A 26629-nucleotide genomic window follows, 5' to 3' on the forward strand; every position below is an offset into this window, starting at 1 on the left:
ATACAAAATGAAAAATATGTTTACTGAACCTAAAGCTAAATGCATTTAATCATCATATTTTTATAATGAAACGTATCAGAACATAAATACAACTGAAATGGTGTTTTATTGACTCGCTTGTTGAATAGATTAATCCTACAGTATTACATTGTACATATTCGATGGCCAGTATGAACCTGTGTGGGAATCAGTTGCTGCAGAAAACAATAAAACTCCGGTATTCATGTCCAAGTGATGATGGCACACTGGTGATTCTAAGAAGATATTTTATATGATTCTTATAGAGGTGTTAAAATGCAGCGCCCATTGTGTTTGGTGCAAACAGTGTTCAGCACTGACCACATGGAGTGTGCATTCTTTGGTAATCGTAGTGTGTTGCCTAACCTGCAGCTGCCCCCTAACTGTTGTTTGTTATGTAAAGAATATAAAATGATGATGTCTGTGGACGAGTGAACGTGATCACAGAATTAAAAATACTTTCTCATTCACACCCAGTGTATAAGTATATTCAAATTAAACTGTATTCAGATAATTGCACGAAGCGTCCATGTTCTTTCAGTTCAGGCACAAACTTGTAGACCAGTTTGTTGCTTTGTTAGATGTTGGGCAGGTGATATTTATGCTTCACTTGCTTCTTGACATCTGGTGCTGGTGAGATATTGCTGTTTGGTAACTGAGGCAGGTACTGCGCCTAGAAAGGGAGAGAGGGAAAGATCCCATGAGTAAACCACATGAGCTATCCTCTGTGCACATCTCAAACAATTTTTAATTGATGATGCTCCGACAGGGTGGCTAGTGATAAAAATGCAGTAAGAGGAATTGTCCTTGTCCTTGTGGCTGCTAAAAGCTGGTAGTTTCCTATCTCAGAGATCAGCAGCTGTGATCAGTCTGAACTCATGCAAGTGACAATCTATGGCAATAGTAAGGAAGTAGCTTGTTGGAAGCAGCTCTCACATTACCGACAAATGTAAGCTGTGTATCATACTTTAACAGTTTGGAGCATAATAATATATAATAGATAAAGAAAAGCTGATTTTGGATGGGGTACAGATGGATGACCCAGGTTTAAAGCAGGTGGAGGTTAGGTGTAGGTTTGGGGTTTAGGAAATGATTTCTTACAGGATTAACCCTAAGCCACCATGTTTCATACTTACCCCTGCCTGTCTGCGCCGGGTGCCTTTGTCGTGTCGTCTTCCTGGGCGCTCACCCTCGCGGACCCAGTTGGGTCCTCCTTCTTCCTGGAAATAGTGCAGCTCCAGCAGCTCTTCGCAGGACAGCCGGAGAGACGGGTCCATCACCAGGCATGACTGCTCAACACAGAGATGTACAGAGTTAGCATGACGCATTGGCAGATACAATACCCAAATACTCCTTTATTAACCTAAAAACGACTATAATATTTTTCTAAAAGGATACCTTAATTTTGATTATTAAAGTATTGTGACTGACAGTATGTAATGGCAGTAGCTTTTCTGTACTTTTTTATTACTTATTGGCCAACATATACTGCATACCAGTCATTCCCAGTGGGTTCGTATCTATTAAACATAAACATAACATACCTTCATAACCTGCAGGGCGTGAGGGGACACTCCATGGAAGCGCTTTTCCAAGGGTTCCTAAGAGCACAAACAAATGGGGAGTAACTACACCTTCACCACACTCCATCACCTCTCCGGTAACAACATAATGCCTTCCCAGTTGTAACAGTGGGTTCGTACCGTTGTGTCAGGCTCAGGAATACTGACTCCACTGAAGAAAACGTTAGAGCGGAAGACCTGCTGGTGACGAGGGATCAGGTCACCTGAGGTCAGAAACGAGAGAATCAGAATCTTCATCCGCTGCCAAAATTTGCATCAGTGGCTGCATGTGGTAAATGGTTTACAAACCTTAAGCGAAAGTTGAACTAAGATCTAAAACATCCATAGTTCATGTCACTGGTGTACTCAAAATAAAGTAGCAAGGCCTGATTTCTATACTGATTCAACAAACCCACAAGAGAAGTTTTGTATTGTAAAAGGATTGTAAAAGAGTTTCCTACCCATGTTTCTTAAAGGCTCTTTCACACCTAACCTTACTGGTCCAGTTCAAACAAACTCTGCTGCATTTTCCCGTTAGGTCTTAGTTAGCTTATGAAAGCTGTCAGGTGACCAAACAACGGTACAATGACTGCTGGAAAAGGCAGATCTGCTTTCAAGCTAACTGCTGCAGTTTGTTTGTGATGTGAAAGCAAAAGAATCAAACCACAGCAGTGTGTGATTATTTTTTCGTGATTCTATCATGAATTTAAAAACTGAGCTATGAGTAAGTCCATCTGCTAATCTTGGGACCTGTCAAGTAATGTCATGTGATCTGTATAGTGACCTTCATAATTATGCATTTAAATTTGTGCAAGTGCATCCATAGGTAGATTATTCATCGGTGTACCTAGAGTTTTTCGGATGAGGTAGAGCTGGTCGACGTCAGACTTCCCGGGCCAGAGTGGATTCCCGTGGAGCAGCTCAGCAAAGACACAGCCCAGAGCCCACACGTCCACAGGAGGCCCGTACTGAGTATCTCCAACCAGCAGTTCCGGGGCCCGGTACCAGCGGGTCGCTACGTAGTCCGTGTAGTCATCCTCTGGTCCCGCTGAGTATAGCAACCACACACACACACACACAGATGACTTGAATGGACACAATACACACTTAAGATACTGAATAATGAACACTAAATAACAAGTACATTGTAGAGGAAGGGATTACAAGGCATGCTGATTGACTACATGTTAATGTATGGTAACATAACACTGAAACCTAAGGCAGGGAGGGTAAACAGAGACACGCTACACAGAGACGCACTAACTGGCTGGATGCTCCTCCTTTGCAATGCATTTATTGAAACACTGAAAGTGAGGAGGAGATCAGTAGGAGATGATAAAGGTTCCGTGCTGAATAAGTCATTAGAGGAGCATTAACACTAAATGCACATAAAGCACTGGCTCTCTGGATGACCTACTCAGAATGCGGGCGAAGCCAAAGTCGCAGAGCTTTATGACTCCGGTTTTGGTCAGGAGGATGTTCTCTGGCTTTACATCACGGTGGATGCACTGCAACATAAAGGCTTAGGGATCAGGGATTTAGGCAACATGATACACAGACTCTTAGTGACACAGAAAGAGGCTTATATTAATGCTGACTAGAATAGGAATTAATGTGGAAGAACAATAGCAACTATACACATTTTAATACTGAAACCTGGGCTCCTGATGGACAGCTTCAGTCAGTTCTCAGAAGTTTTCCAAGCTAATATTTTGTTTTGAAAAAAGAGCCTGTCAGATATGAGCTGGTTTTGCACGGCCCTGGGATTTAAACATATTTCAAGCAAGGAGCCACAGTGAGCAAGTTAACTACCCACACAGAAATGTAATATATGATATATACGGCCCTATAAGGGGATATGTTATTATATGTACATATATTACAAATATGATGAATTTTTATATGGTGTAACATGTTGTGACCATATATGTTAACAATATATATTTAATTCATATATGCAAGTTTATTAAAACAACATGTATATAAAAATTCTATATGTTTATATATATTTTTCTTATTAATTCTCAATCATTTTAAACATGTCTATGTTCCCATTCTGGCCTGAAAGTGGTCTGAGACTTTTGGACCCTACTGTATATAATATCAACATACACTCTACACTAAAATAAGATTGCTCTTGCAAACAGTATTACCATGATATAATAATGATTAATAGTAATTTCACTGATTCAGCTTAAAAGTGCTCAGGTAGTTAGATTCTATTATAAAACAATAATCAGATGCCAAAGGTAGAGAGTTATTTGTTCCTAGAGACATTTCTCCTTTTCAACTGCTCTGTAAAATATATTGGACAAAATTCACAATACTTGCTCTTTAAAAAAATGCATTTTAAAGTCAACTTCGGCTAACATGAAGCTGTGGACTTTGTCCCCTATCTTTTACTGTGTAGTCACACTAGAAATGGATAACTTCATGGCCAGTATGGAGAGGAGGAAATGATTACAGAGACCAGTAACTTCAATGTAATGTCATGAGAGTATTATTCCAAGTTAGTCCTGAAAACCCCAAACCTATATTACAACCCCAGAGAATATAAAATAAAATATACTGACATTGTGCTTATGGCAGAAGTTAACAGCCTGCAGAGTCTGCCACACTATACTTTTCAGCTGAGCCTCGGGTACCCTGCAGAGAACAACAGGCAAAGGAATACTGATTGTTGTAAGAGAAACAAAACACAAGTTTTCGTCATCTATTATTCCCACAATTTAAAAAAAGAAGTGGTGCTTTACACAACCCTCTTGTCACCTAGGTAACTCTAGTCCTATCTCTAACAGCAACAGCGCCTTTGTTTTCAGGCGCAGCTAGAGTTTCTGCTGCACAGCCTTGAGAGAAAAAGGAAAATGGTCAGACAGCAAGTAGCCATTGTAGCTTAGCCTTGCTATGTGACTTCACATGACAAAAACGAAACTAAAATCTTATCTTATGACCATAGATGGAATGAGGTGTGCTCAAAGCATGGAGCAAAGAGAAGAATCATTTTCCCTAAATACTTTAATCTTTTGCTTTAGATTGAGCTGCTCCTCCCTGACTCTGCTGCTGGCATTTCCATGTCTTTGAAATCTCTTGGCAACAGTCTTTACTCCCTCTTTGTAATTCAGCCTGCTCCTTTCTGCTGCTGTTTGGGCAGTGCCCATAATGAATAAATGCAAACAGTGAGTTCTTTGCTAAATTGCAGGGTAAACAGATGAATTAAAACTAGATAAAAATCTAAAGATACTCCATTACTACTAAAGGTCCTGCATTAAAACTGTATTTCAGTACGGATGCAGAAGGGTTATCAGCAAAATATAATTAAAGTATCAAAAGTAAAAGTACCACTTATGCAACAGCAAGGCTGCGTAAAGGCAAAAGGCAAAATCTTAGTTGCAAAGTAACTAGAAGTTACAGAAAGGCAGTGGTCTAAAAAACTGAAATGTAGCCAAATAGAAATATAAAGTAGCATAAAATGATAGCACTCAAGTAAAGTATAAGTACCTTTAGTACTTGAGGAAATGAGCTTGGTTACTTTTTACATTTTGTCATGGATTCTCAGAGAGGTTACCTGATAGACCTCTGAGAATAAAAAGTGAATGATTATATTCAGCTTCTATGTATATGGCCCTTCAGTATCTCCCAGAAGTCACTGCTCTAATGAAGAACAGCTTACAGAGAGTGAACACGTACAAACATGTAAGGAGGTGACAGTTTTGTTGCACACAGTGCTGTGTTGCCCCTGACCTACCCTCGTGGGTGTTTGTCCAGCTCATTGAGGACCGTCTGCTCACAGAATTCAAACACCAAGTGGAGCCGTCTTTTCCTCCTGAAGACCTCCAGCAGGTTGACCAGATTCACGTGTTTCAGCTGCTGCAGGACCAACAGAGAATATGGACACTGTGTCAGCATTTATGTGTACCTGTGTGCCTGCACATATCCACCTGCAGTGTGAACAAACCTGATAGTAGAGGGTGATAATAGTCTCTGCTCACCTTCAGCATGCGTATTTCTCTCAATGCTATCTTCTTGATGACCGGGTCATCTTCAGATTCCACAAACTTCTTGATGGCTACTATCTGTCCAGTATCCCTGTGTCTGCATTTGAACACCACTCCATAGGAGCCCTCACCGATTTTGGCCAGCTTTTCATATTTCTCCATTGGGCAGTCAGAAGCTGTCACCTGTCAAAAGGCAAAAAGTTTTCTCAAACTTCATTCAAAAAAGTAAAAGTAAAGTAAAATAAAGTAGTATAACATCAATAGATGCACTTCTGTGGTGTTTATTTCCACTGGGACACAGTCGCCTTAGAAAACTGATCGAAGGATTTTTTTTTTTATTATTCTTCAAAAGGTGTGACAAAACCTGTGACACCTGAGAGATAATCCCACAGTCCAGAAGACGCGTGTTGTTTGTATACAAAACCTACTCACGATCACAGCCTGAGGCTGGTAGGCTCACTCACCTGTCCACAATCTGACAGGGTCTTCATGGACAAGTCAGCAGCGAGTCTGCGGGTGATTTAAATCCACCAAAAGTCCGCAAAGCGACATATATGTGAGCGTAGCCACGTATAACTTCAGTAACTTCACTGGGGATTATTGTTATAGAGGTCTCTCACCCTCTCTCTCTCTCTCTCTCTCTGCTACTGTTTACTCACTTACTCTCTCCGCTGTCTCCTTGTCCTGTGCGTCGTCACCCCTAGTAACCCTGTCTGCTTTAGTATTTCCCTTCAGTACAGTCCACTCACTCAGTCTCAGTCTTCATCTTTACTCACTCCTCATGCTGAAACTCTGTCTCCTACATTCGCACACACTGAAATAATCGGCCGCCCATTACGATGTTTAACTTACCCCTTAGAAACTGCGCAGAAAAGAGCAACAGCAACAAGACGCAGCACTGGATACCAATTCACAGAGCTGACTACGTACGTTAGAACGCATGCGAATACACGTGCGTTGTATCCATGGAGACAGGTGGCCGACAGGTGAGGTGGTTAAGCACCCCGACCGTTTGTTTTCCGACCGACTAATGTAGCCAGAAACGCAATAAATGCTGGACACCTGAATTTCCCCTAGGGAATAAATAAAGTATCTATCTATCTATCTATCTATCTATCTATCTATCTATCTATCTATCTATCTATCTATCTATCTATCTATCTATCTATCTATCTATCTATCTATCTATCTATGTGCAGTGTTACAATGGACAGTAGCTACAAAAAAGAAGAAGGTGCGCTTGATTTATTAACATTCAGAAACCTGACAGGATCCATATCTGGACAATGCATGTACAAGTTCAAACCGGACTCCAGAACCGCAGGTAAGTCTCACTCTACTACTGTTTTATTTATTTTTATTTTTGTTTGTACATGGGACCGTTAGCCTTTAAATGACGATCTGCTGTTTTGGCAGAGGTTTGCTGGAAGCGCTACAGCAAAAATGCACGTTTATGCAATAATAATCTAAGAATAGGCTCTATGATAATATAACACTGACAGTATTCATTCAACTGCTTAACTTTACATTTAGCTGATGAGACCATACTTTTACTTGAGTAAGCTTTTGAATGCAGGACTTGTACTTGTTGTGGAGTATTTTTTGCATTGGTGTACTTCTACTTTTACTTACCTAAATATGCTGGACCAGTTCTGATGTGGTAACATGACTTGTAGACTGTTACTGTTCTCTCTGTTGACTGTGAATATTTCTTCTCCCAGCATCCTCCCTCGGCTCGTCTGGCTCAAAGACTTTGGGGCTTGCCACAGCTCTGTGGGATCCTCTGCAGAATCACACATTTAGAACTTCACAGTGAATGATGGGAAAGCAGACCTTGTTGCACTCTTGTGCTCAGAGACACACAGACACCTCGAGGTGCTGGCATCAGGGCCTTGTGGTGAAGGGTATGAAATGCCGCATGGCAGACTGGTGAGACCTGTTGGTTGTACGGAGTCAGTAAGGCTCATGCCTGTTATGTTCATAGGCCAATGTTAAAAGACCAGTGGAGCACAGAGAAAATAGGTCAGAACATATACTTGGAACGTGTTGTCACAGCAAAATTTAGTACATCGGTTCCCTGGTTTCCTCTGTTCGGCTAATACAGCTTTCATATTTTCTTTGTCTGACAGCACACAGTCCTTATTTCTGTCACAGAATACATCTCTGATTAAAGGAGTGAAAGAGGAAATGCTCCTTAAGTTTAATTTCATCAAGGAAAAGCCTCTGGGTGTGTGCAAGATTTTTCGTTTCTAATTTTGCTAATGTTATTTTGTCTTTGAGACAATGTGATACAAGGATAAGATCTGTAATTATGTCTGTTGTGACTATTCTCTATCCTACTGTTATAATGACAGCATACATTTATACTGCACATGTATTTTATGTAAGCAAAAAGAATATATAGATAGAAATACGAACATGTATGAGAAAATATAAACAAAATATTTAAACATGAGTCTTGAGGTCGATGGCTGACGGCAACCACAAAAGGAAAATCATGAGCTCCTATAAATGACATCCCATCTTTGACCATTAGGTGGCAGTGCACACCCATCAAAGCTCCCACAGACACACAACAAGACAAGTTACAGTTGTAGTTGTTGACATTTGATAGCTACCCTAATTTTACTGTCAACATCTTATCATGACGGTAATCAGAGAGATAGTGCAGTTCTCACTTCAGGACAATACATTGTGTTCTGTTGTTATTGTAAGCTAGCTGGTGTTTTGGGGGATTTTTGCCTTGAGTTTCCTCATGTTAATGTCACCATTTATTGCCAGTGGTAGATGAATTGCTCGTTCTGCATAACTGTGCCAGTCAATGGACGACAATAGACACCCATGGGAAAGCCATTTGGGCAAAAGCTAAAAAAAAAAAAAAAGACTACAATGGCAATTTACTATCTTTATATCTCCGCATTGGATCATCCTTCAAACAGAGACAAAATGATTGAAACCATCACCGGTTTGTTTTAGTCTGGCCTTCCTTTTGAAAATACACAATCCAACCTCTAAAAAGCACCCAGACCAAGGGCAGTGCACCACACAGTCCTGCCCTGTTGGCTTTCCATCCCTTGAAATTCACCCTTCTACTTTTAGACCGGCTTGTCCCATAAGTGCCTCAGTTCTTTGGCCTGGCAGGCGTTCACCCTTCACAGCCACCAGGTAAATGTGGCGGTCGGTTGGCGAGACACTAGTGCCATGCAGGGCTTGTTGACATTGTCAGTCATCATTGCCTCAATCTCAGACAGGCTAGAGAGTGTGAGAGAGAACTGGTGTCTCTAAAGTCACTAATTCAGCGTGTTCAGCTCCTGGCTTCCTGATGTGGACAGGAGGCAGGCAGCACAACTCTGTTAAACAGCAGATGTTTTACACTGCGGCCGTTACCCTCATTTCCTGGGCGGAGAGCTCCTCGCTCTATTAGACGAGTAACAGGAACCAGAAAAAAAAGAGAAGAGTTAGAGGGAGAGAGAGAGAGAGAAAGAGGCAGAGCGAGGGAGTGCGAGAGAAAAGTTAGCTGTGCTCAGAGCTCCCACAAATCACTTTGTCACCAGCAAGCTCTGACAAGCACTAGGAGAGAGGGAGCCCACAAGCAGAAAGGCAGGGAGTTATACAAAGGTGTGAATAGGGAGTTGTGTCAGAGGAGGCTCAAGAGGGGAGGTGTGACGGAGCTGTAGAGGGCATAAACGAGGTGACACCGATGGATGGATAGAGGGAAGAGAGGACCCAGACGAGACAGCAATCTGATTCCCAAAACAGCGTGAGCTAAGAGGGACTATTACTCTCGCTACTGCTGTCGTTACTGCTGCTGTGTCTGGATGGTACACTCATTTAAAAGGAAGGTTTGTCAAACTTAATCTTTTGTTACAGGAGAGTTTTTCGCTGACAGAAGGAGAGTTTTGCTGTGTTTTTATCTCCTGGTAGCTGTTCTGATCTCAGGCTTGAGAAGATACACTATCGTATTATTGTGTTTGAGAATGACACAGATAGAGAGACAGCTGCTCTCTCTGTGAAGTAGGCATGAGTCGGAGGCGTTGAAAGCAAATTCTAGTGAACTGCAGCTGTACACAGATCACATGCTGTTAGTGCTAAAAAGAGGTAGTCAGAGTGGAGAGCGTACAAGTTTGTCAAATGTTTTACTGTAGGGAAATTTCTTTCTTTCTTCTCGACTGCATAGGTTTGTGACTGTTGTTGAAAGTTAGTGGAAGTGAGATCTTTAAATACTACATCATACTTTCTTTTCCTTCACTGTGGATACAAAGCCCCTGAGAGTTTTATCTCGGCTGTAAGGGAAGCCAGAGGTCATCTGATCAAACTTCAAAAACTGAGAAAAAGGAAGGCCTTTTTACACTTTCAGCACAGGACGTATCATCGCTATCTTCTCTTTCCTCGAGACATTAACAGAGGCAGTACACATTACATCTATGAACAGAATAGTCCTGAGTGATCTTTGAAGAAACCTTGTGGGTCGAAGAGGACAGGAAGCTGTGTCCATTGAAAAGCCTTAGCCTCGAATGTAAGTAAGTTAAACTCTGCCAACACCACTCATTCATTCTGAGTGTTGTACAGCCCCCTTCAGATTTGCTTGTCTCTGGGGACATGTAAAGAGAGGCTTGAAAAAAAATCAGTCACAAGTTGGTGTGTGAATACAGAACCGGCTCTGTGGAGTATTTGAGTGTTGGTAGCTTGTTTTGGACTGATGGGTGCTGTAGAGGTGTTCTGAGTCTTGGGGGCGCTGTCTGTTTGCATGTTCGGATGAGGATTTGACAGCTCCGCTCTGGACTCACTTGAATGTCTAGGACGTCATTGTGTTACCTGTGTGGCTGAGTCAGTGGCTGGCTCATCGCTCAATGTCTGTCTGCCCACTGGGATTCTCTCCACCTGCTTCTATGCAAAGAAGTCACAAGTGTTAGGTGGTTTTCACAGCAGTAGCGACAGCGGTGGCACCGGATAGTCCTGAACTTTCCACACTACTTTAATTGTTCTGTCGTGTGTAAACACTTTGCGTCAGTCACAACTCTTCACGGAGTGATTCACTATTCCCTGAGCATCCCTGGCTGGAGGCAGGCAGTGAAAGAAAAGGTGACGGAGGATTAGCCAAGAACTAAAGCACCTAAGTGGTTACAGTCAGGTTGCTACAATGAAGCTGGCACTGCTGATGCTCATGGTTGTGTACCTGGTGGGCAACGTAAGTGGTATGTCTACATGTAAGACGGTGGACCTGGAGATGGTGAAGAAAAAGCGCATCGAGGCCATCAGGAGCCAGATCCTCAGCAAACTGCGTTTACCAAAAGAGCCTGAACCTGATCAGGCTGGAGAAGAGGAGGAGATCCCGTCCACTCTGCTGTCCCTCTACAACAGCACCGAGGAGATACTGAAGGAGCAGCAGACTAAGACCCAGAGACACATCTCCACAGAGCAGGAGGAGGAGGAGTACTTCGCCAAGGTGCTGCACAAGTTCAGCACAACCAGTGAGTACCAGATAACTCAGAGCAGCAATAAGTCATGTACTGTGCACATATGAACACCCATTGTCAAGAATGGAGGCAGTTTCTGATGACTTAACTACAGCACTGAGAGTGTCACGTAATAGTATGACTGATTTATGCTCCTACATTTACAGGCGCGTAAGGCACACTGCTCAAGACACACACTCTCTCTCTCTCTCACACACACACACACACACACACACACACACACACACACACACACACACACACACACACACACACACATACATACATAGTGTTGTTTAAATCCATTTTTTAACCATGTCATTTCGTTGGCCCACGTTTCAGCATAAGTAAGCCTTAAAATAGTTGCTAACATAGAACGAACTTAGCAGCTACAGCCCAAAATAATCATCATTTGCCTGATGACTGGTGTCAATTCCAATCTCATCCATAAATTCCCTCAACATGTGTACCTCTTCTGATCTCCACCCAATATCTTCAGGCAGCTCGAGGAGTTCAGAGATCACAGGCGTTACAAGTTAGCAGCACTGTGTGTTGCATCTGGTCTGATGCTCTGTGTTGCTTTCGTGGTATCTATGGCATTTTTACTGCTTTATTAGCGCTGTTTGTTTGGCTAGCCTGCATATGCTGTTTGTTCAGCCAAATGGTTTTTTGGATTTAATTGCGCAATGACTCTCAAACTGTTATGATAAACATATTTTTTTGGTTTTGTTTCTTTGCTCCATTGTTCTCTACATGCCTATACTCCTCACTCCATCAGGCAGGCATCCACACTATCCCTCTTTCATCCAGCACTTCAAAAGAAAGACTTGAGTGGATGGACCCTGCTCAGGAGTGTGCAACTGCACAGGGAGAACAAAGGAACTTTGAGAATGAAGGGCATGATTTTGTTCTGCTTAGATGACAACCAAAGAACAGGAGGGGAAAATAGAAAAATAAGATTAGAGAAGACATGAAATGTACTCCTTCACCGTCACCCTGCCTCCCTCTCTCTTTCACCCCCCCTCTGTCCCTCAGGGACTGGGGGTTTCCTGTAACTTGAGAATTGGGTTCTCCCTTATTAGCTTATCCTGTCACCTGTTCTCCATCATATCTTTTTCTCTTTCGTCCTGACCATTTTCCATTTAATTTCCATGTCTCTCTGCCCTTGATTACCACGTCTTCTCCCCCCCCCCCCTCTCTCTCCTCCCCTCTTGCTTCTCTCTGCTGGGTTTCCTGAGCCTATTATCAGTGTGTTTGCAGCGTGTTTGTGACAGGGCAGCTTGGCAGGAAGGAAGGCAGGCTGATGGCCACTGAGATCTTGAGTGACTCAGGTCCGGTGCAAGCGGTGCCCATGGGGAGCATGTGTTTCCTACCTCTGTGGAATGCCAGAGAACACCCATCCACTGTCTTAACCCTCGCTGTGGCTCCGTAAAACAGAGCCAGCCTCCAGACACTGGGAAAGGGTAAACGCCAAGTGTACGTGTATAGGCCTAGCAAGAACTGTTTTGCAAACACACTCAATACAAGGGTGTGTGTGAGACAAGCCAGCTTCTGCTCTGTATTTGAACAAAGTAATTAAAATAGAATTCCACTGGAGAATACGTTTTTTTCAATATTCATTATCAATTCGTCATTTCAGTTTGTGGTTCTTTTTACTGCACGACTCACACTTTCCTGATTCTCCAAAACAGCCTACAGGGATGCATATTTGTGTGCAGAGCATTTTAGAGCTTAATACTAATAGTCTCCATCATGGTAATTGTGTGGTGCATTAGGCTAACTTCCTTCAGCCAGTTAGAAGTAACATCCTTCCAATAAAGCCCACACAAATTCACCTCTTGCATTTAACATGGTTTTTGGTCCAAATGTAATTTGGCTCGTTTTATAGAGGGAACTCTTTCCTTCTTTGGAAACCAGGCTAAATACTATATTTAAGAGTAAATAAAGCTGCTATCACCCTACGATGGAGAAGAGTAGCAACAGGCGTCAGACACGGTGTGTTAAACACGGTGAGGTGGGGAAACAAGACATTGACGAGTGGGATGTGGGAAGGTGGAGCCGAGCATATGAAGGAGGCAGGTATTTAGCCTTTTGCTGGAATCTGGTTCCTCCCACTGGTAATTACAGGCCTGTCTCTCTACCTGTCACAACAGCTGTCCCCAGCTTACCTGCGGATAGGCCCTGATTCAACACACAAATCCCCCCCCACACCCATGCTAGTACGCCGACTAGGGTGCTATCTTTCCTCTTGTCTGGAAGAGCGAGGCCTTATCTTATCTTCTTGAGAAGGAATTTTCACACTTTGTTCCCTCAAAGTGTTGTAATTTCATCACATGAACAGTTTGGGGAGATAATCCGCCAGAGGCGATACAAGCTGTGTTAATTGGAAAGTAGAAGTGAGGATAGAGCTTCACCCTAATTGTGGTGCTGCAGCCAATATGCTTCTTAGGGGAAGTGACTTAATTTCCTGTTTTGTAAACGCTTCTCTAACCCTTAACACATTTATCTCAGTTTACTGAAACTAGCTGGAGACTGTGACTTTCTGTGCTTGGTGTTGCTTGGTACATCACTTCCAGTTCACCTCTCTCCACATACTGTACAGGGTTGTGACGCTCTGTGTTTCAATTCATGCTCTTACAGCTAAACATTTGACTCTGCTCTGGGTGGGACCAGTAAAATGTCATCTCATTTCCCTTTGCACTCCACACCAGCTCTTTTCGGTTTCAGTTTGGCTTCAATACAAGGGGTGAAACACTACCTAAGCAACAACACAGATGGTCATAGTGGTAAATGATACACAAGCAGCCGTGACATGGAGGATCCTGACGCAGCCTGGATCCACTATGCAGCACAAGTATGCGAGGCTGGGTTGTAGCTGCTGTCAAAGAGTAATTCCTGGACTTGAGAGTAGTGCTTTGGCAGGCTCAGGCACAGTAGACGGTCAGTAGGCCCCAGGCTCTATTGATACACATCTCCAATTTCTCCGCACCCCCGCTCACACCAGCCCTTCCACTTCCACCCCTCACAATTGTGAGTTATATTCATATAAGTGCATTCTTCACTTTGCTGTTTTCTTTGCATTTGGCCAGTTACACCCCACCCCCTGCACCTCCTCTCAGTGTCTCTTTCTACACAGCGTTTCACTCTCGATCATCTGCCTTCCTGCGCTTATCTCTGCACGTCTCCGCCTGACTTAATCCTTTGTAATGTAACGCTGCTAGATTTATGGTGTTAAAGCCTTCAGTAGCTTGGCTCTGTTTTCTGTTGAGCTCTGCGTGGGGAATGTTCCTGCTGTCATGATATGGGCAGGCTCAGGAATAAAAGTTGCAAATATGGGCAGCAATACTGTAAGAACACAAAACGCTCTCTATGGTCAACTTTACAGCAGCTGGAATAGATGAATGTTTGGCTGCAGTTCAGATTATTGAGTAACCCTGTGAACTTGGCTCTTCCATTTTATTAATGTGCATGCAGAATCAGGAAGATCATGTCTGAAAGAACTTTTCATGAAGTTTACTTATGAAAAACGGGTTAATAAACATCTCAGAATTACATTATGCGGTAAATTACAGTGCGGTTTGCAGCAAGTATACGTATATAAGAGGCTAGAGGTAATATAGTAAATACTAGTTAATACAAAATTGATTTTGAATACAGTGTAATACAGAAAAATAGCTAAAAGAATCTTAACTTATAAGTTTAAAGACTTGATTGACCCTCATGCCCATTAACTGTTCCCCATTTGTGCCACTGCCATGTTCCATTATTTAAAAGTCATACTCTCTTTTGCCAAGAGATATTACCATATGTTTTTAGTGTTTAGTGTAAAGTTTACAATATAGACCATAATTGTGGTTTTCCAACTATCAAAAACACACCAGAGCTCCATGATCACAAGCTCACACGAACTCCACCACCCCTCCATGACCACGGAAAACCTTTCAGTACTGTTTTTCTTTGTTTTTTGGAGTGTAATATGTAGTATCTGCTGACAGATTCCTGACCCAATATTTATATTTTCCTACATAATCTAGCTGGACAGTGCTCAGTAGTTTTATCTTTCTTACAGTTTTGAACAAAAGAACAAAAAATATAGCTCTTAAAAACACATACCACAGTGTTCACACTTAAACAAACATTTGAATTACAATTCCCCTCCAAAGTGGTTCCCTGTCTCCTTTAAGATTGGTCCAAGACACTGTATTATATGACAGCTGGTACGAAATACACAAAGGATCAGAAATTGATCAGCTATAATATATTAATTAAAAGCAGATCAGCTCATAGGACACTTCTTTTTTCGCATGTGTCTCTCTCATATGCATTTATTCAAGTTGCTTTGTCTGAAAAGGTTGTTTTAACTCGCACAGGAAGAAATAACACCACCAAAAGCATCCCGATGTTCTTCAACATCTCTGAGATACGGCAAAAAGTGGGGGAGAGCCACCTGCTGACCAGTGCGGAGCTGCGGATGTTAATCAGGCATACTACAATACCTTCTGAGCAGCGTGTGGAGCTGTACCGGGGTCTGGGGACCTCGCCCCGCTACCTCGCTTCCCGCTTCATCACCAACCAGTGGAAAGGCAAATGGTTGTCCTTCGATGTCACTGAGACCCTGCAGGAGTGGCTCAAAGGGACTGGTGAGTTACATCTAATACTAATGACCTGTCCCTCTGTTTACTTCAACCCATGTGCAATCCTGATGGTACATTTACCTTCACAGATGAAGTAACCAACAAGATGTGTTGTAAATTTCTGTCTCACCAGAGGATGAGCAAGGTTTCCAACTGCGGCTGTTCTGTGGATGCAGCGAGAGCGAGCAAAGTTCTGAGAGTTGCTTCAATTTTGAAATCTCTGGGACCAAGGGTGTTAGAGGAGACACAGGACAAATACAAAAGCAGATGGAGCAACCACCCTACATCCTGACCATGTCCATCCCTCAGAACATTAGCAGCGTCAGCTCACGCAAAAAACGCGCCGTGACGACGTCAGCGACGCCGACGGATACGTGTACAGCGTAAGCGATCTTACACATAACACATTGTGCTGTTGTATTTTATTTCACTGACATTTTTAACGCTGTACAAGGCAACATAACCCATTTGCAGCTACCTGCCACGATGAGAACTCTTAAACTATTCCCATTTATCCACCTTAAGTCTGCGGCCACTTTAATAGCTGCATGGTGAATGGACTGCATTTGTACAGAGAAACGCTTAGCAGTTTGCCTCTCATTCACCCACACACCAACGCAGGGCGAAGCTGCAATGCGAGGCAGATGGCCTGGCCATCAGGATCAATAGAGGTGCTCTGTCTTGCTCAAGGACACTCAAATGTGTGGACAGTAGGAGCCAGGGTTTAAACCCCAAACCCTCAACTACAACTGCACTGGAGCATTAGCTCAGTGCTGTAAGACAGACTTCTTTGTGTTTTACACTGAAGTTTGGATCCTCGGGAGCCTCAGAACAGTGGCTGGTATATCAGACAGCAGACTTTCATTTAGGCAAATGCTGGAACTCTTAGTGGCCTTGTTTAGGATGGGAAGACTGCAATTTGTACACTGATGGGATGGAACTGAATTGAGCTGATGGGTGTGAATTCATACCTTAAAATTATCCTCAGTGCAGACTGCTTTTAAAAATGTACCTTCTACAGCAACCAGGCTCTAAAAGTATCTATGGCGTCTCATCACACACCCCATTTCACAAAAGGTGTTTTACTGTTTTCTCTTATGCAGCCAGACGGAGACCTGCTGCGTGCGGAGCTTGTACATTGACTTCAGGAAAGATCTGGGTTGGAAGTGGATACATAAGCCCACAGGCTACTATGCCAACTACTGCATGGGGTCCTGCACCTACATCTGGAATGCTGAAAACAAATATTCTCAGGTACAGTGCAACACCTCACTGCAGCATGCAATGATCCACATCTGATCATGTGGTTGAATAAGGCACTCGGGAGTGGTTTGGCAGCTCAGACCAAAAGAATTCCCTCAACTTGATTTTCTCCGGTTCCTGGCTACCGATCTGACTGCTAGTTGGAACACATCAAGTGGTGAAGTCTGTGCTGTATGAGAGAGAGGGGGCTTGGGTTTAAATCAGTGCTGAAACAATAATCATTGTTAATAATTGGTCACAACTGGAAGACGTCACTCTGGGCACAGGGAAATTGAGATTAAAATTTTTCACAATTTCCTGGAACTTTAATCAATTAATTAGTCAATAATCAGAATAATAACATAATAATGGCATACTAAGTATTAATGACAGTTAGAATTAGTTGCAGGCCTAATTTTTAGCCACGCTAGCAGCATGGCTCTGGGGAAGACAGTGTTGGTGTATCTCAACAACTGTTGGATGGATTACCATTATATTAAACACATTCATTACCCCCTCAGGATGAATTATAATCACACTGATGAGCCCCTGACTTTTCTTTTGCGCCACAATCAGGTCAAAGTCACGAGCAAAAACCTGCACAACTAATTGTTTTCCCGGCAGCCTCTAACATGGTGAACATTATACCTGCTGAACATCAGCATGTTAGCATTGATATATTTAGCTCAAAGCACTGTTGTGTGTATGTACAGCCTAACAGAGCCACTAATATAAAGTCTTAGGCTTGAACTGAAGTCATGCATTGATAACATTTTGTGTGAGTAATGTGTGTCTGAAAATCTGACAGTTATTCACAGTGTACTGAAATATTTATGTTTTCGATGGAATAGCCTCTAAAATATCACTTCCTATTCAACTGTTAAGGAAACTCTGGTAAACAGTGTGCATCAATCAGTAATGAATTTATTACTTTTACTTACTACTTTTCTAAACAATTACAAACACTGTTCAACAAACAACACTTGCTGTGGCTAATACCTGGATTTTAACAAGCTGAATGTCAACAGTTGCTCTGGCACATGTCAAGCTAAGTTGAGCTAAGTTCATTGTTTTCTTGTATTTCCCATCATATTAATGGTTTACAGATTTTGGCCCTGTACAAGCATCACAATCCAGGAGCCTCTGCCCAGCCCTGCTGTGTCCCCCAGGCACTGGAGCCACTGCCAATCCTCTACTACGTGGGCAGGCAACACAAGGTACCTATACTTCAGCCAAGTAACCTTCATTATGAGGTGAAATGTTTACAGAACATTTTATGTGAACACTTACAGATGATTTATCACTGATGCTGATTTTTACTTTCAGGTAGAGCAGCTGTCCAATATGATTGTGACGTCCTGCAAGTGTAGCTAAAGATACAATACAGCACACTGCTCTGCCTCCCCTCAAACATGCACACAGATGGAAGAAGTCATGTTTGAGACTTGAGAGAGGAGCATTTGACAGAGATAAAGGAGGACAAGAATAATGTGGACAATGGGAACAAAATATTCAAAGTAATCAGGATCTCTGTGGTCAAGCTTCCCCCCCCCCCACCCCCCCGAGCGCTGCCATCATGATGTTGGAGGCACACCGAACCATGGACTTCTTATATTGATAGAGATAGATAATATTTTTTATGTGTATATACTTTTCCCCTGCAGTACTAAACTATCTGTCTTGAAATGAATTAATTTATTTGTTGGATGGACAGATTTCCAAAGAAGTGATACACGTGTAAAAGTGTGTCAGTTTGACAATGGAAAAGGACAAGAGGACCAAAATGACCTCGATGGAAGAACATTTGTGTTTTTACAGATGACTGTCTGGGACATTTCTGTTTGCCACATCATCTTCCTAGAGAGGTCGTAGTTAATGGTGCTAAATCCCAGGTATGGAAAACAGTGGCTGGTGGGGTTTTCCTGGACAATAATGCTGCAGGTGTTTTTGGAGAAAGCTCCAGCGTAAAGGACAGCAGACAGTCACAGGGACAATCCGACCTGGGGATCTCCCTCCGACTGAGAGGCTGGAACTGTCAGCCAACTGAGGAACATTTCACAGGAATCGTCCATCAGTTTCACTTGCTGTTGTTTGTTTGTTCAGCCCACATGATTTTTTTTTTTTTTTTTTTTTTTAACAATGCCTGTGTTTGTGTTTTATGTCAGTTTGTCCTTGGGCTGTTAAAGCCATGAGTAATATCAGTGGTTGTAAAAGTGATGACACCATGTTTTTCTCCCTCTTGGGATTTACAGCCAGCCTTTAGATGGTGAGGGTCAGGGGATGTGGTTGTGGTGTTGGTTTTACACGTTTGCTGTTTTTTTTTTTTTACCATAGTAAATTAGGGGCAATTTATTGCCTTTTATTTCGAAAGTTTTTACTTTAATCTGAAGTGTGATGCTTTTTGCACAACAAATTAATTCAGCTTCTATGATTTGTTTTAGCAATAAAACCAGCCCATTTTTTTCAGTTTACCATATTTTATAGCACACTTACCTTTTGAAATTTGTATCTGTAAATATTTTCAAAATCTGAAATAAACATTGATGTTAAATTATCACGTCAGAGTGGAAGATTTTGTGAGCAAAATAAAACCACATGCAATGTTTCCACTTGTCAGAGGGCTGTGTTGTGTAAGTGTGTGTATTGCACTTGTCAGTGCATGCATGTGTATGTGTGTTTTTGTAATTTCAGAAAATGAGCACACAAGCAAAAATGTGAATGAAAGGTCCTCTCGTTAGTTTTAGGCATGGTTTGGTCTATGAACGGTAACTGCAACTAGTTATGGGTATGGTTAGCTTAGGTAAAGAACCTTTGCTGAAAACGTAACTTTATTTTGTATAAAACTGAGATATGAGTGGGAAACTGAAAGTAAGCCAAAGTAATTCAAGGCTGTAGTTCAATACAGATACCCCCCCACCTTCTCCTCCCACACTTTTTCAGTACAAGGTCACTCTTCTACTTAAATGTCTCTCATTACCTCTCCCAGCATGCACAGAACACACATGATGCTAAATTTTTACGAATCCAGGTTGTGCTGTTAGCAATGACTGTCCAACATCAGAAGAGAGACCTACCAGTGGAAAAGGGTGGCTTGTGCCAGGTACGTGTGGTCTATTTCTGGGCAACCACTGGACGCCTGTTTACACTGGACGACTGTAGACTGACTGAAGACGAGCAGCAAGCCCTGCTGGGCTTCACAGTTGGCTGAGCCAGCACCAGAAATCCCGGACGCACAGCCCTGTTCTTGGCACTGCCTTCACCTGAAGGGATGCACACCATGTTTTTTACTATCTCAATGCACCTCATCCACCCCCACCCCCCACTCTGCCAGCCCCACCCCTCTCACTCAGTACTCAAGGGATTACTGGCAGCCCATGAGACTGAATTGGGAATGAGGAGAGCAGGTCCAGACCCGTTGGTAAGTCCCAGACTTAAGGGCAGTGACTACATGGAAAATTAAACACACATACTGTACACATGCACATGAAAACACTGAACCCACTGACACACAGCCGCGGCTCTCACATCAACGTCAAATGCCTTACATAAGCTTTGTGCTAGTGAGTGGTGTGGGGGATGCTTGTGATGCTAACAAGGTGACAGTGATCTGTGCTGTCTTGTTCCAAAGCTGGTCGTGTTACCCAGGGTTCCTTTGGAAAGTGCAGGAATTTTTCTCCTGCGAGTCAACACAGAGAGTGCTTGTTTGGAAAGTGCTCATCAAAGGCAGATAAACAAAGTAAAATGAAACATGATCAGCATAATTAAATCTCCTTTTGTCTCACCTCTCAAAATGATTTAGACAGATCTCTTGCCAGGTCTTGATTTTTTAATGGTGCTCAAGCACAATATGTACTGTGTTATCTTGGCAGGGCAAATGTAATCGGAATGTTAAAAGGTTTTTTCTCTCCAAGAAAACAGCACCATTACCGAACCTAAACAAGCAAAACATGAGGTTTGTTGGAGGAGACAAGATCATTAAAATTAGTTTCTAAAAACGCCAGCACTTCCACCTGTTTTACTTTCCCTGTAATGACCAAAGAAAGGGTATGAATGTCAAGAGGCCCATAAATCTATCATGGTGTTAATGGAACAGTCCCAGAGGGAAGTCAAACTCAAGTAGGCTTGTCCTTCTAACCAATGTTCATTTCTCAGCAGCTGCTTCCTTTCGAGCCCTCGGGCTTTTTATGGGACTGAAACAAACTGCTGACACCTCCTGCCACGGACTGAGGCACATCCCAGAAATGCTCCATCCACAGAGAAAAGAAAAAACAGGGGGCACTTGAATTCATGTATGAGTGTTATACAAGAGAAAGCGTGAAGATGGATGCCTGAAGCATTTCCAGGTCAAGCAGGTGTTCTTTTACCACTAACGCAATCCACGTGCCGAGTTTATACGACTGCATGAGTAACCAGAAAATTGTTCTGTTGTTGCACTTTATCAGAGCAAGTAAGTCATTCAATTTTGACATAATTGGCCCTTTAATTGCATCCATGTGCTGTGTTTCATTCTTCTCATTTCTTCTTTCATCTGCAAAAATGAAAGGCCCCTTTTTCATGTAATGCTGCCTGAAACATTTTTTCCCTTTGTTGCACTTTAACAAGTTCACAGTGAAAACTGATCGTGCTGGATGTAAGCTGATTTGCCACGACGTCGGTCTCGAAATGCTATTTTGGGTTCTGTCTTATTACAACATCTATGACATTTGCAATTATACGTCCACTGATCTTTTGCCACAACTGGTCATTAAAAGTGGAACAGTGAAGCGGCCTGGTGTAATTCCTGTGGACTCAGACGGAGCTGACTATGACCTTAATAACACACCCTGGTGTCCTGCTGCTGCTCAGCTCAGTTTCACAAACACACAGCTGCTCAGAGCCATTGTTGCTCCAGGTGCTGAATCTTTGTGTGTATTTGTGTGTACATGCACACACAAATACACACGCATCAACAAACATGCCTTCCTACTCCCAGTTATAACTGTAATGTGATTTCATTTATTTCATATTAATTAACATTTTGATTAAAGGCTCCCATTTCTCTTTACCTTAAGACTTATTTTTATTATTTATTATCTATTTATTAGTGAATTGTCTTTAAAATTACATCTCAACAATTTATAATATGTGTTCACTGTAAACTTTTCATTGTGGGGAAATCTACCTATTGATATAAGGGATCTGAGTAAATGCCTCTATTTTATACTTTGTCTTTTCTTTATCCTGGATTTTGAATTTGATATTTGTTCATTTTGTTCAAAGGAGCTATTTGTAAGTTTTCTATTGACGTATAGACAGAGGTAGCATTAATAGCTGTTCACTTACCAGTGTAGAAGAAACGTTGCCAGTTCAGCATCAAACTCCATTCCTTTACTCACCACTCTGCAAGACCGGCAGGTAGCCTAAACAGCTGTTAATGCTAATGCTGGCTATATAGCAACAGCAAAACTTACAAATAGCTCCTTCAATGTTAATTTATTTATCTATTTAGGTTTACATTATATTATGTAATTACATTTGAATTTGTTTTCAGATCTTCACCCTCAAACAAGCTCTTTGAGGACGTGAGGACCAGTGAAAATGTCCTCACTGTCAAGGTCAGAGAACTTCACGACAACGCCTACTGATTAATTGAGTACTGATATGTTTTCAGGAAGGCAGCACTGCTGAATATACAAAAGGTTATTGGTGAGTTGACAGGTTTTCCCCTCTCCACCTGTCCTCTCTTTACTGCCATCCCTCTCACTTCACACCTGCAGTACAAGCCAAGATGGTTATCACAGTCTGACTCAGCCTCTTTTCTCTCGTTTCCTCTCATCTTTTTGTCAACCCCTGCTGGCTCTTTGAAGACCCCCTGGCCGTTTTGAGTTATCACCTGAACTAAACAACAAGGCATGTGATAGGGGAAGAAAACTGATGTGCGTGAGTGAATGAATGAGGGAGAGGTAGAATAAAAGACCACACACCTCTGCTTGCTAGGTATTCAGCTAAAATGTTTTAGCACATATGTCTTGGGAAAAACAACATATTTAAAAATGAGAATCTTTCTTTTCCTGTTCACCAGATGTGCTCTATTGTCATGCACATAACCAGTAGCTAACATCATAGCTTAATACATGGAGGATCAAAAACAGAGGAGAAACTTAAACCCTCTTCAAAGGGAAAACTACAAAGGGAAAGTATGATAAACCATGTGAGAGAGCCTGAGTGTGGCTATAAAGCACGCTGCGCCCTGACTCATTTGCTGGACCTCAGTAAGTAAGAAATGTTTTCTAAAAAAGGAAAGGTACCAATTACATCTCTGGACTGGCTCCTTCTCACGGTACCGCCCCTCTGTTTCCTTCCTTCTCAGAGTCTCTCTCTTTCTCTCTTTCTGTCTCTATCTCTGGATGCAGAGGGGCAAATCTGTCCCTATAAACAGCAACTATCTCCCTGGGTAATAAACAGAGGAATAAATTTTACTCTGGGGTCTGAAAATGACAACAACATCCATAGGAACTATACCCAGAGGAGAGTCAGCCCCTAAATAGCAGTTTAATCTCTCAGGAACATACCCCTGTGGGTGATGGTGATGGTGGGAGGGGGGAGAATTGGTAGGGGTTGAGGTTAGAGGGTCTCATGATTGTGCTATGCAGTCCCTTGCTAGTCTCTATTACATTAGCATCTGTAACTCAATGAGTTATTTTTAGAGGGTTTGTTTTTGTAAAAACTCTGAAGATCTTTCTGGGGTTTTTTGTCCATATTAAAAACTGAAAATGTCCATCAACTATTATACATATAGATGTGCATAATTTGATTTTGCTTTGGTCACCCGGGAGTCACTCTAAAACTGTTAATGACTAACTCTAGGCTAAGTCTAACACTCACTAACCTGTTTGCTCTGTATTGCTACATCCACACTTCTATTTTTTCATTTTAGAATGAAAACGATCTCTGTCTAGATGTCTTAGCTCCGTACCAGAAACTATCTCCATCTATGCTATCACACCTGAAAATGCATACATACTTGAGCAATCACGCACACCGGTCCATGCAAAAAATACAACGAACAAGGAACAGCAAAACAGTTGTATCATTAAAATGCAGAATTCAACTCCTCAATAATATCTGCAAGCAAAGACAACGAGGTCAGTAACACTTGTAATTCATTAACCGTGTTGTATTCACCACTGGAGAAACCATGGGTGTCTACGTCATTGGTACCAAAAGTCTCAGTTTTCATTGCTCAAAAATTCTGGAGTAGTGTGGACAGGAGGCGAAAATGTAGCAAAAGAGCTGCGTTTTTAAATGAAAACGTAATAGTGTGGATGTAGCCTTAGTTTGCTGAAAACAGCTCCCTGCTGCTGAACACAGGGTTGGTTAAACCAAAGCTCAAAGTTCAAACAGGCTAAAAGCCTGCGTACAGCTTCAGAGTATTCTCAGTGGACTTGTAACTGTGATGAAACCCTTTTCACATGACGTCGTCTAAATGAACGGTCAATTAATTGATTAGTTCATCAACAGAAAATTTATAGAGGATTTGCTTTTTTTTTTTGCTTCATGTGGAAGTAAACTGCATGTCTTTGGATTGTGGGAGGAAGCCAGCACGAAGAGAACATGCCCCAGCTGGTTTGCGGGGCAGGTTCGAACCCAGAGCCCTTTTGCAGTGAGGCAACAGTGCTAACCACTGCACCAGCATGCTGCCAATTAATGATCATTAATTGCATGTTATTATGACCTGCTGTAATACTGTTGTAAATATTAAAAATATATTGGTCAGCGGAGATAAATACCTTGAATGGGACATTGCTGGATCCTCTGTGTCGTCTACAAAGGGTACAATAATTCTAACTGGACATTTGGACGACACTGCAAAATGTTACACTCCATAGTGCACTATACAGTTAATGGTGAATTATTTTGGACACAGCCGTGGAGAAGCCACATAAGGCATGCTTGGAAAGGGGGCGGGGCTTCAGCTCTCTATAAACCCCTAGTGAGCTTGGCTGAACCGAACTGAATCTTATGTTCAATCACACTCTATTACTCATTCAACTGCCACCTTTGTCCATACATGTATATATATATATATGTGTATAACTAAAAGTGTGCATGCTCTCTCACACACACACACACACACCACACACACACACACACACACACACACACCACACCACACACACACCACACACACACACACACACACAAGGAGTAAAAAGCAGGGCCACGGCTGCTGACTCCAATTAAGAGAGGTGTGACTAAAGTCACAAATCACACACACACCGGCGTTAAACTTACACAGTGGACAGGAAGAAATATCATCTTCCCATTCCCAATATGCACACGCACACACACACACACACACTCTTTATCACATGGTAACCTGACTCTTCTCATTGGATAAATGGGAGGTTAGGGAGGTGTTAAGTTTTCGAGGGTAGCTTGGTGCTGGGTCTGTTTCAGATTAGTCAGCCATGATCTGTGGCCTCCTGTGTCGGTGGGGCTTTCAGCTGTATTGATGGCCGTACAAGGGTTATGACAGCAGAGAGAAACGCTCGGCAGCCAGTTCCTTCTTTGCCTCCGCTGGAGAGGGACATTAGGTCAACGTGCCCCCACCCCTCCTCCCTCTCCCCACTGGCTCTGAATTCCCCAATGAACAACACATTCCTCCTTCCCAGTCCCTCTGTTTATGACACGCCATCCTTTGAAGCAGCATGGTGGGTGTTTGTGTACGTGTATGTGCATGGGTGCACAAATGTGTGCGTGTGTAGTAGCCTTGAGCAACTGAGCCTTGGTGAATACATAAACGTTTCAGCATCACACTATCAAAGTTGGAGTGTGTGTGTGTATGAGTGATGTGAGTGTATTCTGGAGATCGGACGCACCTGAACAGGTATGATAAGGCCATGCATCTGTGTGACAGCTGTTTTTTACATCTCTGCACCAAAGGCAGAATCTAGGCCAATCGAATTACACAGAGACAGGGAGAGTGCATGAGAGCGATGGGTGGAGGAGAAAGCTATGAGTCATCACCAAACTTGGGATGCGCTCATTTTAAAAGGCAGAGATCGAGAGGGGCTAGACTCGGTGTTGAGACAAAGAAAAACAAACGAGTTGCTTTTCTAATTAAAGCAGCCCTGAAGGAGAGGGTGGGGGTGTTAGGGAGCTGGGGGGTTGGTGTAGGTCAAACCCAGCTTAGTCATTCCTTTACACCCATTTCCTGTGATCGGGGCACTTTGGGAGTGGGCAGCAGGGTGAAATTATGTGTTTGGTTTATGCAATGCTTCCTCATTTCTCCTCCCATTCAGTGCACTCTCACACGCAATCACATTATACATGTACACCCATGAGAACATATTCAAACACACTCATGCATAAATGTTCAGTTTATACATGCACACACGTGCTCATGCATATACATGAACTCATAACTATATTGGCAGCCGCACACGCAATAGGTCACTTGCCACATCTGTACTGAGAGAGAATATCGACTTTCAGTGTATTTTTGAACTTTACTATTACTCAGTACTTTTTCACTTCATCTGATATGTTCTTTCATATCTTAAAGTATGGTACAATTTTGAAATACCTGCACTTTACTTGAGTATTCTATTCACAAATACGCCTCATTAGTTAGATATCAGATCGTCCTTTTTTTTCAACTATTTGCGTAATATATGAGTAAACTTTGCGGATTTTGCCTATATATTAAACTACAGTATACAAAGTAGGTAAATTATCTC

General features: G+C 42.3%; 2 protein-coding genes across 6 annotated transcripts; one reads left to right on the forward strand and one right to left on the reverse strand.

Moving 5' to 3' along the window:
- Window positions 1-87: 87 nt before the first annotated feature.
- LOC111216957 (cyclin-dependent kinase-like 1) lies at window positions 88-6468 on the reverse strand. Of its 5 annotated transcripts, none has more exons than XM_022738627.1 (10): window positions 6428-6468; window positions 5570-5758; window positions 5326-5447; window positions 4154-4226; window positions 2998-3088; window positions 2428-2628; window positions 1722-1804; window positions 1563-1619; window positions 1155-1307; window positions 88-691 (listed from the first exon to the last, which is right to left on the reverse strand). In XM_022738627.1, exons 2-10 carry the CDS (start codon window positions 5735-5737, stop codon window positions 596-598), a joined length of 1044 nt encoding a protein of 347 aa, XP_022594348.1. In that variant the 5' UTR covers window positions 5738-5758; window positions 6428-6468; the 3' UTR covers window positions 88-595. The 5 variants fall into 5 exon arrangements, with proteins under 5 accessions (XP_022594348.1, XP_022594347.1, XP_022594344.1 ...); XM_022738626.1 differs by lacking the exon at window positions 6428-6468 and adding an exon at window positions 6325-6415; XM_022738623.1 differs by lacking the exon at window positions 6428-6468 and adding an exon at window positions 6239-6415.
- A 2582-nt stretch (window positions 6469-9050) lies between these two features.
- Window positions 9051-18451, forward strand: LOC111216899 (transforming growth factor beta-1-like). The gene is made up of 6 exons (XM_022738547.1): window positions 9051-11046; window positions 15402-15671; window positions 15799-16048; window positions 16769-16919; window positions 18014-18124; window positions 18234-18451. Exons 1-6 carry the CDS (start codon window positions 10716-10718, stop codon window positions 18279-18281), a joined length of 1161 nt encoding a protein of 386 aa, XP_022594268.1. The 5' UTR covers window positions 9051-10715; the 3' UTR covers window positions 18282-18451.
- Window positions 18452-26629: the final 8178 nt, after the last annotated feature.

This window comes from Seriola dumerili, unplaced genomic scaffold (genome assembly GCF_002260705.1).
Source record: "Seriola dumerili isolate Sdu_G_001 unplaced genomic scaffold, Sdu_1.0 BDQW01000036.1, whole genome shotgun sequence".
NCBI classification, from domain to species: Eukaryota; Metazoa; Chordata; class Actinopteri; order Carangiformes; family Carangidae; genus Seriola; species Seriola dumerili.